Below are 14,704 nucleotides of genomic sequence, written 5' to 3'. Positions count from 1 at the left end.
GCTGACATTCACACTCACGTAACAGGCCATATTTTGACCAAGGTTACATCCCTATTGTGTTACCTGCCCTCTGCGGTGTTGATGTGAAGCTACCAGGGGAGGTAACCAGGCGCTGTGGGAGGTCTTTACTACTTGTTTTGCTTCTGCCTTTTATTCCACCATCAGAATAACCCGAATGTAAAACAGAGAAGTGAATCACCAGAAAATAGCTCTGGCATTATACCAAATTGAGCTGCTTTTTTCAGGCTGACTGTGTACTGTCTCACTGCAGGGGCTCATCTGTGTGCACCACTGACCCAGAGGCTGATATGGAGGAGGGTTAACTGGGTACAGGTGCAACACATTTTCCCAGTGGACTGTTTCCTTCTCCTCCTTTTCTGTACCGAACAGTGGCGCAGTAGTAATATAGCAAAATCAGATTAGTAGCAGTTAAATGCTACAAAATAAAGTCTAAAAAATGTTCATCAAGCTCATTTTCTGTTGGTCAGAAAGACTTTTTATGTAACGCTCCTCATATTCATGACAGTAACACAAGTGGAACGCAAAGTGACGCATGTATGTCAAGAAAAACACAACACCTTATCTAATTAATTTGGCAATTTTAAAAAAATGAATGGATGCGGGATTACTAAAGCAAGTAACTTGATCTCTCTTTTCAGTTGGCAGCTTTGCTCGGAGATGCGCCGTCATTCCTCGATGACTGTTTACAATCCTTCTTTCCGCCAGACGACGTGAAGGCTGTGCTGGAACACCACAGGAACCTCGGTCATTTTGAAGAGAAAGGTGCTGCACTGTAGGCTCGTGGTTGTGTACTTAAATCATACGCTGTAACATAAGTGCGACCACAAAGTGACAGTCGTCACCAAAATTAATATGGTGATCCTGGATAGTAGCCTTTAATAAACATTTGTGATAGATGACGCTGTAAGCAAATATTATTTATCACACAGCAGAACTTTTTTTGATAATAATGATAAAATAATAAAATAATAATTATAAAAAGAATTTTAAAAAATAATGATAATAGTAATAATAATAATTATTATTATATATTCAGTATTTATGTATTTAAGAAGAAGTTGAACCTGCAGTGAGAAAAAATAGTCATTGTTGTCTTTACATTTTGTTAAATTTGACAGTTTTTACCTGTTGATTTATGATTGAAGCCAGCTGGAGTCTAATTAACTATATTTTTCCAAATTGTAGATCCTAGATTATTACCGATGGATGACTGCATTCTCTCCTCCCTGTCTCTGCCTCCTGGGAGCAAACCTGTCACTGACACCTCCTCATGCTCACCTGCTCTCAAAGAGTCAAACCCTCCAGAGCACAAAGGAAGTCTCGACGCTCCCTTCAGCACAAGCCGTCTAGAGAGGGCGATCAGGAGGAGCTCTGAGACGCTGAGACAAACACTGAAGGAGACGAGAGACTCGGGCAGCTGGCAGCTGCAGGTTAGAGGCGGAAACACTTCTCAGGAGGGGAGGATGCAAAACTCAGTCAGTGCACGACCATGTGATGAAACCATAGACCTCACCACGCCTAATGAGACTGCGGATACAGACTCAGCAGCCAATGACAACAGCCAAAGCTTGAGAGGAGGGCCTGTTCTCAGGAAGAGGAAGCTGAGCGAAGGCGTGGATATTCCTGCAAAACAGCCTGCCGAGGCGACACCTTTCTTGTAAGATTACCAGAAATGTTTTTTTACATTTGTAGTTATAGGTGGGCTTAATAATGAAAATGTGAAAGAATGTTTAAAAGCTTTAATACAATAGCAATACAAAATTCTTCGTTTTTTCTGATATTTTATAGAATTTGGAACTTATCAGATAATATGTCCCTCCACGATATCTGGTTTACAGTGTACCAGAAGATGCCTGTGCGTACAGCTTTGTGTGGTCTGACTATAACAGCAATATTTAAATATCACAAATTCAACATACATATTTATAAAATTATTTTGGGATGCACGGTTTACTGTTTGCTTTCCCTCTATTTTTAAATGCTAAAAAACAGTTTCCACTGATGGCAACCAAAGCTCAAGAATTTGTAGTTAAAGAACCATTACTGCTGAGCCAAGCAGTCGTCGTTCCCAGACAATCAACCCTAATGACTCTAGTAATCACCTGACTCTCCATATAGTACCATCATCAGGTTAAATGTTGAATTTGTCCAATCCCACAGACGTCAAACCAGAGACATTTCCATCAACCTCAGCTTTACTTTTTCAGCATGCAAACGTGCTAAACAATTTGTGGGTAAAGAAATCGCCTTGATTGGATTAGAAAAGAATTGTGCAAAGTAATCTGTCAATTAACTACTTTGTGTGTTTTCCATGTTTGCAGGGATTCATCAGTGGACGATGAGAATTCAGGAGAATCTCCTCTGATCTCCATATGGGGAGAATATACAGGTTTGTACAGTTTATATATGGGTGAATAGATTGTTTTGGTGCATTATGTTATTCATTTAAATTTTTTTTTTATTTCTGTGTCATGCCAAACATTTGCAATCCCACACCATAATGTTAATGCATCCTCTGGTCTTGTATATATCCCAAATGAGCTGTCCACAGGAGTAACTACTAAATATTAACAGATTATCTTGATAAAGACCTTTTTTTTCTTCTCTTAACTAAGTATTTATGCATCTTACATATTAACAAAAATTTGTTTTTTATCTTACTGCACAGTGCATCGCATAGTACACAATAAAAAGTACCATAGAAAACAGTGTGGAATCATTATCTATATATTTTAGACAGCACATTGCACAGATTGGCTTTTCTTTGTTTAGATTAACATATCGTCAAAAGTATCTATCTAGCATATCAGTCTAAGCTTAAGCTTTTCAAGAACTCTTCTCGTTTCATTTCAGACTCTCAGGAAGGTTCTTTCCCAGTTGTGACGGACACAAAAGTTCCCTGGTCAGATGAGGAGACGCTCAATCTGCTCGACATCTGGGGGAAGGACTCGGTGCAGCGAGCTTTGAAGGGCTGTTTAAAAAACCGCCACATATTCACACAGATCGCTCAGAAGATGGCAGAGAGAGGCTACATGAGAACGGTGGAACAGTGTCAGACCAGGATCAAACGGCTGAAGAAGAGCTTCCGCCAGAACAACAAGTGGGTGTTACATGAAATGTCCTTTCTGCTTGTCTTTCTGTCCAATCATTGCAGTTTGACAGTATTTCTGATAACATCATAAAAGAGGCAAAATGTCCATTTTCTTCCTCTTCTGTCAAACCCCAGAGGGAACTCCAGGCTGGAGTATAAATTCTACGAGCAGCTGAAGCGGGTTCTCGGCTCCTCAGCTCCCTCAGCTGTTCCTGAGGTCACCTATGATGTTGAAGAGGTCATCGATGAGGACGAGTCCCAAGACGGAGATGAAGACTTGCAGTTTCTTGGTCAGACGAGTCGACTGGAAATCGGTACAGTGCTATTTTTTTTTAGTGTAGTTTGGGTCTACAACAGAAAATAATTATGTCTGTTATAATAAACTGTAAAACTTCAAACAAAAGCTTAGTCCCAGTTAAACGCCCAGTCCCTTTCACAAATAATCAGAGGCCTGGTCTGGTGTCATGCAGTTTGTTTTTATTGTTTTTGGCTACTTGCTGGAGTTAACATCAGTTAGCTGCTTAGATCATGGATACAAATATGTATATGTGTTAAAACTGCTGTTAAAATGGACATAATACTCACAATATTAGCTTGGTAAAGATTCTCCATATTAACTGACACCATGAGCACCAAAGAAGAAGATATTACCGGCATAATTAACAAGAGGGACGCAAAAACAAGAGAGAGATTAGTAGATGTAATTTTTTTTTTAAAGTTAGGGTAAAATGTCCAGTGAACTATATTCATAATTGTCATGATTATATATCAAAAAATATTTTACAGAATTATTATATTTTTATCTCATCTCTCACTTTCTTTTCTTTCTTTCTTGTTTTTTTTTTACTGTGTTTCATTTTCTTTTTTTAATGTTTTTTTTTTGGTAATTTTCTTGTATTTGGGTAATTTCTTCTTTTGTTGCTCATCACCTACCTCACATGTTTTTTAGATAAATAAATGAATGAAGAAAGATGATTTGCCCAGGTTTCAAAAGGCTAAATAAATAATTTGATGAATTTCACGTCCTTGCTGAGCAACACTTTTGTGTGAAAGGAATTAAAAGCCCGTCCCATATAGACCCCAAATATAAGCCTGTTGAGGTCAGTGAATTAGGCAAATAATAGCAAATAAATAAAGTTTTACAGTATGTGTGTTTTACGTATTCATTACTGACTACTTGTTGATTATAAGTATTATATACCACATACATGCTTCAAAAAAAACAAACTATCCCATTAATCATATTTTTCAGTTATATTTACATAACAAATTCCAGTAAAATTATTATACTGGACAAACAATATGATTCATATTTTTATTTTAGGAACCAGAAGTGTTCCGTGGACAGACTTCGAGACGTTGGCCCTCATCAACACGTGGGGAGAGGACAAGATGCAGCAGGACCTGAGAGGAATGCACAGAACCGGACACATTTTCTCCGTCATATCCAACAAGATGTCTGCGCAGGGCTTCTCCCGCACACCCGAGCAGTGCCAAACAAGACTGAAAAGGCTGAAATCAAATTTTAGACAGTGCTACCAAAACAAGTAAGCATGCTCACAGCAAAACATAGTGAAAGGAAACGTTAATGTTTGTTAATTTAATATCTGTTCTCTTCTTATTTCTTGATGTAGCATGAAGGGACTGGAGCAAGTAGAGTGCAAGTTTTACAATGAACTGGGAAGAATTTTAGTGAAGGACTTTCAGTCAGTGCCGCAGCTGGAGGAAATAACAGGAGAGCCCGAAGACAACGACTTTCCCTCCTTCTCCCATCAGGATATCGGTAAACGCTAATGTCCTCTACAGACAGCAGGGAGGGGAGTTCAGACAACAAGCTGAGGTGGTTTTAATCACATTACCTTTAGTCACCCTTCCACCTAATGATGAGACACTGACTGACCCTTATATGGAGGACAGAAAATGCCAAAATCAAAAATTGATTAATAAATTAATATGCCATTAAATGTACCAATATTTAAAAAGAAATGTAGGCTTAGATTTATTGATGAGTTGTGAAATTCATTTGTTTTGCTTTTTTTCTTTTTGATTTATTTACCTTGTTTACTTATCTGTTTATTTTTCCCTTTTATTTATTTAGACATTTTTATTAATACTTAAATTCTTGCATTTTTTGCATTTGTTTTTGATTGATTGATTGATTGATTATTTTTATTTTATTTTATTGATTAATTAATTTATGTATATATTATTATTTATTAGCCATTTTGGTACATTTAATGGTATATTAATTTATTGAAAGAATTTTTTGGGTTTTTTTGCAGCTTCTGTCCTCTATATACTTATGCCTTTATCTCTTACTAAAGTTTACTGCTCCATATTTTGTAACTGTCAATATTATATATTCTCAAATAAATTCTGTCATTGATGTCTTTTTTTGGAAATTAATTGTTAGTATATGTTGTGCCCCGTAATGCAAAAAGAAAATAATGAACAGTTGTGTTTTTCAATGAGTATAGTTCTTTTAAACTTTGCAGAAACAAACTAACAGCATATCATATTCAGAACAAAAATACAACTAGAGATGCAGTTTGGCTAATATTATTAGTAGTGACCAGTGAGTAGATGCTGACAGAATCAACACAAAAGTTATTAAATAAGGTGTTTAATTTTGTATTTGTGTCTCCTCAGAGTCTGCTGTGGGAGCTCAGGAAGAGAGCAGGAAAGTCCCCTGGTCTGACAAAGAGACCATCATCCTCCTGGAGATCTGGGGAGACCCACAGGTAATTTTATAATGGCCATATGTAGACTTACTTTTAGGGCTGCAGTGTGTAACTTTTGTGTTGAAGTGAAATTAATAATACAAACAGTAACATCAACATGTGCTTATGATGTATGACAGCAGAAGAGCTTGCCGCATCTCTGCCTTTCTTTTATTTTGTTAAGTTTAAATCCTGCCTCTGAGGGCCGAGTTTCTTTTTTATGTCAAGCATCCACTCCAGAATCTTCTCTTTGACATTTCTTAGGATTTTACACCACAGCTTCTGCTGTACTTTAGCTGCGTCTTTGTCTCTTTGGACTCTCCCTCCTTCCCACCCCTTTTAGCTTAGGCTGGCTGATGTAAAATACCTCAATTCTTGTTACCACAGTCACCACAATATATAGTACAAAATAATATATAATACAGAGAGCTTTTCCTGGCAGTGAAACAGCATTGTGTGAACTCAAGAGCTTGAATGCAGCAGCTGTTGAGTTATATGTAAAAGTACCACACCACAGCTTTAACTTTTCCGATAATCAGGCTGAACTGCCACCTCATTTCTCTTCATCACATCCTTCATAATTTCAATTGTTAGAAAAAAAAACATGAATTTATCAAGTTATCTTTTTTTCTCCTGCTCAAAAGTGAAACTCTTGAGTGTAAGAAGAGAGCTCCGGGAACATACAGACAAACAAAAAGAATAATATTTCTAAAAATTAAAAGAGAAATCTATTCAATCCTAAAATGCACATTGCATGTGTGATATCATCTTCAGTTTGATTGATAAACAAATTTTAAATATTTTAATTATATCGCCACCTTTATTACAAACTTCTCCTACATTTAGGTCCAGCAGAACATGAGACGATACCCTCACAACGGTCACATTTTTACCGAAATATCAGAGAAACTCGGCGCCAACGGCTACTCCCGCAGCGCAGGGCAGTGCCACACCAGGATCAAACGGCTGAAAGCCAGCTATCGGCAGTGCCGGGAAAACATGAGGTGATGGCTGCATGTGTATATTCATGTTGTGCACTCTGCTTCAGGCAGGATGTGTGTTTTTAAAACAGCTGCCTCTGCTGTCCGCAGCTCCTCTGGGACGGATAGAGTCGACTTTAAGTTTTATGATCTGCTGGAACAAATTCTGGACAAGCAGCCATCCACATCCTCCGCTGTGGTGACGGACCACATCGAAATATCAGAAGACTCCAACGGTGAATCAGTGATGGAAACAGGTAAAAAAAATCATCATCAACTCGTGATTAAAAAGGCAGAAACACTCAAGATTACACTTATTACTGATTATAGCTACAATAACAGCATTTATATTATTGTGATTGACATGTGCAGCGTTTCAGATGTGTTCTTTGAAGCAGTTCAAAAGCTGAAGCATGCTGAAACATGCAGCTTATTATTTCACATTAATTTTGTTATCAGTAATCTTAGAATCACTTTTTTTGTAAAGTATTTTTTAGTTTGAGCTTGATGATTTGCTGCTTTTCTCTTTGTTAAATTTTGCACATTTAATTGCAGATTTGTAGACGTAAGTTTTGGGATGTGTGATTAAAAATCCTCCCTCGGGCCAGTTTTATTACATCTTTAATCACACATATATCCAAGTCAGTTTACTGTCTTCAAACATAACACACAAAAAACTGAGCTGTCTCCTGGAGCAGACTGACATTACTTTCACCGTCCTCTCGTGGGCCTTGTTGGCAGAGCCCCGTCGTTACGCCCTCTGATCACTGCTCCCCACTTTTGCAACCATTGTTTCTTGAAAACCCCATGACATCGCCGGAGGGCACACACCTACTTGAGCAGAGATGGCAAACGCACACACCGTTTTCTTTTAGCTCAGCTCTAGGGTAACAAAACACATATGTGATTGATAGTAAATATATGTTTATTGATTCTAATAATGCAATCTATTAATACATTCAGGTGAGTAAAAAAAAGTCTATATTTAATGACATTTTATAAATGACATATGGGCATTTTTCACTGTTTTTAAACAGACAAAACATTTAACCCATAAATTGGAAAGTGACCACGAGTTGCAGCTCTAATTTTCTGTAAAAAAATATGTGTAATTGCTGTACTCCAACAGGCGGATTAGTTTGATTTTAGTGTTGCAATCGTTGTTCCATTTTCTAAGAAGTCGCAAGGGAGCTCCTTGTTGGGTGCTTCGTCATAAATGTGTGTCTTGTTTACATGTGAATGCCTCCTGGTATATATCTGTTTGTAATAGTCCCAGCTGAATTTGAGTTGCTGTAGCCATCAAAGGGAAACTTTGCTGATTTTAAACTAGCTCTGTCTTTGCAGTGCACAGGGGGAGGCCAAACAACGTTCATCTACACACACTGCAGCGATAGACCGGTTAAAAATCGCCAAGGTTTTCCTTTATCTACAAATATCGCTATATTTCCAAGCTGTTGTGGCTGTCACAGTTAGTGGAGACAGACCTTCAGTGGCTGCAGCAACTGAAATGCAGCCAGTACAAACCTCAGGGCCAGAGGTTTGATCATGAACCGCTCCTTGCTGGATCAGCAGACTTTTCGGCTTTGTAGTCTCCGAGCAGCGAGGAGTGAGGTGGAGGGAACATGGATTGGGTTAGTGAGCTCGCAGCAGTCTCTTTCAGCGGCGTGGCAGCCAGTCATGGGGCCTTAAAATTTGGCAGCCCGCTTCGTCATGTGAAAGTGAGCATGTTTTCACAATAGATGCTACCAGACCAAGAGAGGCTGTAGCACCAAAGCAGTGTTTCAATTTAAAGGGGTGCATTTTATTGCTTATTAGAGTAACTTTATGTTTATAAGAGGAATAATTGTCATTCTGTCTTTCAAAAGAGACACCGGCTTTCTTTAATGCATTAATTTAACTCATTAACAACCTACAAACTATACTTGTGGAGTTGATGAATGAAGCATTTGTAAATGAAGAGACAGAAAAAAAAAAACAATCAGCATGAAAGCAAACAGTATTTTTTTGTGCTTCACAGAGACAAATCACATTACTTGGCTTTAACTTTTGAAACTGTGCGCTAAGTTCAAATCAAATCGGTGCAGACACTGACACGTGCTGTGTTTCTGCTGTTAGATGGAGAAATCAGCATGTCAGCAGAAAAAAACACATCCAGCTCCTGGTCCAATGACGAGACCCTGGCGCTTATTGAGATCTGGGGCGACGAGGACGTTCAGAGGGCGCTAAGGGGTTTCGTCCACAACGGACACGTTTACGCCGACATTTCACAGAGAATGCAGGACCTCGGCTACTTGAAGACCTCGGAGCAGTGCCGCTGGAAAGTCAAATCACTAAGGACAAACTTTCGACAGTGCTACGACAGGAAGAAGTGAGATCAATCTTTCTATCAGTTTGCTTTCTGTTCAAATGCAGAATGACATTATTTGCTCATATTCACGTCTTTTCACGCCTTCCAGATGTGGAAGAAGAGTCGATTATAGATTCTACAACCAGCTGGAACAAATACTCGGACAGGAGGCAGTTTCTATCGATGAGTATGATGAAAGAGACGAACAGGCAGACCAGGATCCAGGTACAGTCATGTTCACGTCGTACTGTGTTCACACAACAATCAGTCTTTCTAAGGACTGCATCCATTTCTAAAACAGGTGCAGACGGTGCAAACACAGCGTGGACGGAGCAGGAGACTGCCGCTGTCGTGGAGATCTGGGCTGCAGACGATGTGCAGCACAGCCTGAAAACATGCGTCCGCAACGGGCACATATTTGCAGACATGTCGGAGAAAATGGCCGCCTTAGGATACCTGAGGACGGCGGAGCAGTGCCACTCCCGCATCAAACGTTTGAAGAAGACTTACAGGCGCTACTGCAACAGCCGCAGGTAAATAAATTGGTTGAGTGATTGTTTGTAGGACAGAAAACCCACACCTGGTGTTTTTTGCACACAGTTTTGTTTAAATTATGCAGATTTTACTCGTAGAGATTTTTCTCGTGTATTGCTGCTTTTAATTTTTTATGTGTATTTATTAAAATGTAATCTGTTCTATCAGCACAGTCGGTGGATCAGGGCGACTCAGTTTTACTGTGTTTGCTGCATGTGACAACAAAGCTTCCTTGAATCTTTCAAATTGCTTCATTGTTCATTTTGATTGAGATTACGGCCACAGTTTCCGCCGCAGTAGACTGTTTCACAACTTGCTTTTGCATTTTTGTGTCCCAGAAGTGGAGGACGTCCAGCTGCGTTTCGATACTTCCACCTCCTGGCTCCGGTGCTCGGTGACGACTCCATGTATGCTGACGTGGACAGTACTGCTGCTGACACCACCTTGCAGCCCTTCATGGACAAAGATCCTGACATGTGTAGGTTCAAATATGATCTGAGCCATCACACCTTTTGGAAAATTGTGCACAGCGTTATTTTGAGGAATAATTTTGGTTAAAAACCCTAAATCTGTTGTTCCTGCACATAGACGAGCAGCCGTCAGGCAGCCACCTCTTGGCCGACTTAAGCAGGAAGATGCCGTGGTCGGACCAGGAGACTCGCACCCTGCTGAAGATCTGGGGGGAAGACAATGTCCAGCTCACCCTGAAGGGTTGCCTGAAGAACCGCCACGTGTTCGAGTACATCTCTGAGAGGATGAGCGACAGAGGATTCACAAGGACCTCAGAGCAGTGCTACACCCGAATGAAGCGCCTTAAACATGGCTTCCTCCATGAAAAGTCAGTGAAGACAAAACAAAGATTTTTTTCTCCTCAAAACAAATGTATTAATTATATTAATGGTATTGTTAAAAGACAAAGTTTTTTTTTTTCAACCTTGACCTAATTTTCTATGTTTTTTGCGTTTGTTTGTCCACTAAAAGTGTTTTTGCCGCTGACAGGCTCAGATTGTTAATAGAAGGGTCTGCTAACTTTATGGAAAGGATCCCTACAAAAATAGACCTTTTTGTTTTGGAGTAAGATCCTTTCTGTTTAACCAGAAACCACACAAAAAACGCCATCGCCAAACTCACCAGACTCCACTTAAATAAACAGTGATTTTAGAGCATCTGGAGCCAGCATATTTTCACATCAAACTGGCTGAATTAAGGGTTTATTGCAAACAAACCAGACTTGCTGATTGTTGGAACAGCGGACATATAAACCAAGACGGCTCTTGTGAGTTTTATTTTGTTTTTGTCGACTGTGAATGAAGTATGTTTTACTATATTATTCAATTATTGTTAATTTTAATGGCGTCTGATTGCTATTGCAATTTTGAGGCTGTTTCAGCGTAAACAAGAAGGATCTTACTCTAAAACGAAAGGTTTGGTCTCTTAAGCAATCCTGCCCAAAATGTTGTCAAACACTTATAATAACACTCTGAGCATGTCAGTGGCAAAAACAAGCATTTTAAGCAGATTTAAACTGATGACGCATACAGTCCCTAGTGGTTATTCGCAGCCTGTTTTGTAGCAGAAGGTTGCAGTGTTCCTGCTCAATACTGCACTTATTTCAAAAATCGTTGTCTCCGTCAGTCACTTCGAAACAAAATGGGAAAATAGATTCCCAGTTGGAAAAATGATGAGCTTACCCTTTAATAGCCAGAACCATGAGATAATACTTTGAGGCCAAAAAAAATCTCCAGAATACAACAGATTGAAAGGCCTTGAATCTAGCTTCTTCGTAAAATTAGGACAATTTATCAAAATCTCTCAGCTTTTCCTTTGCACCATCAGTAATTTATGTCTGCTCTAAAACAAACCCTGTAATGGGCACTTGCTGTGATAAAGTAGCAGTTATATGATGATATGAGTTTGTTTTGACATGACCCACATGATTTATGAATTTTACCAATTTTTGATGTTAAAATTGCTGTGTGCGTTGCTGAATTACCATGCGAAATGTTTGGGAATTAATAGTTAATCACTGCCTAACTGTCAGTGTTTTTTTTTTTGTCCATTTAAATTCAGGGAGGATTTTAAATTCTTCAGTGAGATGGACGAAATCTTCAGGAAGGAGCTGAAAGTTGACGGCTCAGTCGCGGACACATCAGTCACAGATGAGTCAGACGACCCCCCGCAGAAGAAAGGTGAAACTTCACAAAAACACTTAAGTGACACCATTGGATGTCAGGAATGCTGCATCAAACTAACTATTCTTCATTCATGACAGCAGTCATCACAGCAGGAGTGTCAGTGGTGGCATCAAGTGAGGACTTAGCTCTCATGTCTCATTTATTTAGTTTTTATCATAAAAAGTTGAATCAAAACCAAACAGACAAAATAAATTAACTTTAAGGCCAAAATCAAAACAGGAGAGAGATACAGTTTGATAAACATATCTAAGAAGAAGTTAAGAATTTGAGCCTGTGTTAAAAAACTAACAGTAAAAGAGCTCCATTAGAGGAAAGTCTTTAGAAATTTCCCACTTCCCAATTATCTCTTTAGTCGTCTGTTTTTATTTTCCCCAAAAATCATAGTCAAAAAGCCATTTTTTGACCGTATTGTTTGTGTTGCATTCAAGTTTCACATTTTGAGCCGCATCTTTTTGTGCTTGTCATTCAATTTCCGGTTCTTATGTACAAGTGACTTGAATCTACCGAATGTTTTTACCTTTGTGTTTTGTCAGATAACACAGTTTTTTTTAGCAATAAAGTAGATCTACAAGTGTATACATATGCCAGTATAGCTTTTCTCATATTATAATAATGCCATAAACCAGATTTTTTATTTTTTTTTAACTCTGAGACTTTGACTGTTAGTTGCCTCAGGTACCCAGTGGATGGCCGACAGCTCTAAGCTGGCCTGGAGCGATGGGGAGACCGAGGCCCTCCTGGACATTTGGGGGAGCGAGGAGATCCAGGAGAACCTGAAGGGCTGCACCAAGAACAAACACATCTTCATCCAGATCTCTGAGGTCATGGCCAGCCAGGGCTACATGCGAACTCCTGAACAGTGTCAGACCAGAATAAAGAGGCTGAGGGCCAATTTCCGACAATTCCTAGAGGGCAGGAAGTAAGTACTTTTGTTTGTTGCTAGGAGATGTGGTTAGCTCCCGCTGCAGGTGCAAACATCTGAATACATTTTTATCTCCATCTATCGTCTCCATAACACGCTCTGAAATTCTGTTTCGTGTTTCCAGAGGAGATAAACAGGAATGCAAGTTCTTTGACCAGCTGGTGCAAATATTTGGAAGCAAGTATGTAATAAACTCTGACCCCCTGGCCGACGACACAGCTGATAGCGTAGGTAAGAAGTCACATTGCCTCACTGTTGTCCATCATGTTAGTGTTATGCAATGACTTTATACACCGGATAACGCTTCTGGTAGCTAGTGAGCAATGACTGGTTTACATTACTGTTATATTTAGTTTCTTTCATTTTTTTTGTCATGTGAATAAAAGAAAAGATCTTTCAGTTATTTCAAAAGCTAGAAATAATTAAGGTTTATTATTTTAAGAAAATGGAGCTTTTTGTAGTCAACTGTATCGTGTCTGACAACCTAAACATGCAGTAATTAACAACTTATAGCCTTATTTAAAATGTATTTTAGTCATAGTCAGTAGTTCAAAAACATGACCATGTGGTCTTACAGGGAGTTATGTATCATTGTTCTTACTTAGGTTTATTGTACAGATGAGGTATAAAGCTGTTTAAGCATGGATTTTTCTGAAAAGTTTACAAGAATATTTATAAAAAAACTGATTCTTGGGTTTTTATAAATGCTTGCACACCCGTTTGGAACAGTGTATGAGAGGGAAAATACTCTCGATTTTAGCAGATCAGCAGAAATACATTTGTGGCCAATGAAAATCCCTTTGATGTCATACCTCAAGGTCACAGCTAACTTGCTGCCTAAATGGGGGAACGTCTTATCAGTTTGATTTCTCAATATCGTAACACAAACACCTCAGTGACTGGCTCAACCGGCAAATACAGCTGCTTGCTAAACCATTGCTAAAAATCAACTCCAAACCAGCTCATTTAAATTCCCATTTTGTACTAACACTAAACAATACGTTTATACTAAACAAGTCATAGTCACAATTTAATATCTAAAATTTACTTTCTCTAATCCAGAGACCTGAAACTGTCCATCATTGTTGAGTCGAATCACAGAGACGCAGCAGCTGCAGAGACAGGGGGGACATCCAGAAGAAAAAAACAAGGACTATTGAGCAGAAACTGTTACATTAACAGCTGTGGTGTGCAGTTCTTTACAGATGACGTTTGCCTCAGTACATATTTCAGATTCTTTTACGTTCTTCATACACACTGGATGTGGTAGTGTGTGTGCGTTTGTGTGCGTGCATTCGTGTGTGTGTGTGTGTGTGTGTGTGTGTGTGTGTGTGTGTGTGTGTGTGTGTGTGTGTGTGTGTTTGCGTCCCTCCACCAGAGTGTCTTTGTATTATTTACAATAGAGCCATGACACTAAACTCCAGGCAGCTCAGGGCTCGGGGGACAAAAATGAATCTCTGATCTCGACCCGGTGGGAGTCAGAAAAAAAGCTGTGCTCCTCCAGAAAACATGTTTTTGCCAGCGTTTAGTTATTTTGTACTTGAGTGAATCAAAGCACACGCAAAAAGAAATACACGCAAGGCCTCTCTTACTGTGACCACAGTGTACATTTGCTTCTTTTTTTTTAAATTCAGGTCTCTGTTAAATCTTGTTTTTGCACTTGTTTACGATATGATAAAAGTTGGATTCATGAAGCTAATTATTATTTTTTACACGATGTGAGTTGATATTGTCCAGAATTTTATTTATTTAAATTATTGTCTTTCTATGTATTCCAAAGTTTTAATATTTACTTTAAATCTGTTACTCTTCAAATTCTATTGAAGCACTTTTTTTTCCACACAAACTAGTCAAGGTTTTATCACGTCCATTAAAACAAACTTGAAATGTTTAA

The 14,704-nt window shown here is 38.9% G+C and overlaps 1 protein-coding gene across 4 annotated transcripts in view; it reads left to right on the top strand.

Annotated features, from left to right (window-relative positions):
* Positions 1 to 14,704, top strand: part of LOC121961640 (uncharacterized) — a 23,821-nt gene extending 9,117 nt beyond the window's left edge. For 2 of the 4 annotated variants that reach the window (XM_042511694.2, XM_042511693.2), the window contains exons 6-24: positions 660 to 783; positions 1,207 to 1,678; positions 2,343 to 2,410; positions 2,875 to 3,121; positions 3,248 to 3,426; positions 4,437 to 4,659; positions 4,747 to 4,895; positions 5,762 to 5,853; positions 6,679 to 6,836; positions 6,924 to 7,069; positions 8,928 to 9,180; positions 9,269 to 9,384; positions 9,461 to 9,692; positions 10,032 to 10,171; positions 10,282 to 10,531; positions 11,764 to 11,882; positions 12,555 to 12,807; positions 12,935 to 13,041; positions 13,873 to 14,704. In XM_042511694.2, the coding sequence (XP_042367628.2) occupies positions 660 to 783; positions 1,207 to 1,678; positions 2,343 to 2,410; positions 2,875 to 3,121; positions 3,248 to 3,426; positions 4,437 to 4,659; positions 4,747 to 4,895; positions 5,762 to 5,853; positions 6,679 to 6,836; positions 6,924 to 7,069; positions 8,928 to 9,180; positions 9,269 to 9,384; positions 9,461 to 9,692; positions 10,032 to 10,171; positions 10,282 to 10,531; positions 11,764 to 11,882; positions 12,555 to 12,807; positions 12,935 to 13,041; positions 13,873 to 13,880 (3,336 nt within the window). In that variant the 3' untranslated portion in view covers positions 13,881 to 14,704. The remainder of the gene's footprint in view (positions 1 to 659; positions 784 to 1,206; positions 1,679 to 2,342; positions 2,411 to 2,874; positions 3,122 to 3,247; positions 3,427 to 4,436; positions 4,660 to 4,746; positions 4,896 to 5,761; positions 5,854 to 6,678; positions 6,837 to 6,923; positions 7,070 to 8,927; positions 9,181 to 9,268; positions 9,385 to 9,460; positions 9,693 to 10,031; positions 10,172 to 10,281; positions 10,532 to 11,763; positions 11,883 to 12,554; positions 12,808 to 12,934; positions 13,042 to 13,872) is intronic. The other 2 variants (XM_088072931.1, XM_088072932.1) reach the window with 2 other exon arrangements.

This window comes from Plectropomus leopardus, chromosome 22, assembly GCF_026936395.1.
Source record: "Plectropomus leopardus strain MGB_pleo_1.0 chromosome 22, ASM2693639v1, whole genome shotgun sequence".
Lineage (NCBI taxonomy): Eukaryota > Metazoa > Chordata > Actinopteri > Perciformes > Serranidae > Plectropomus > Plectropomus leopardus.
This window is presented reverse-complemented; position numbering and strand designations above follow the sequence as displayed.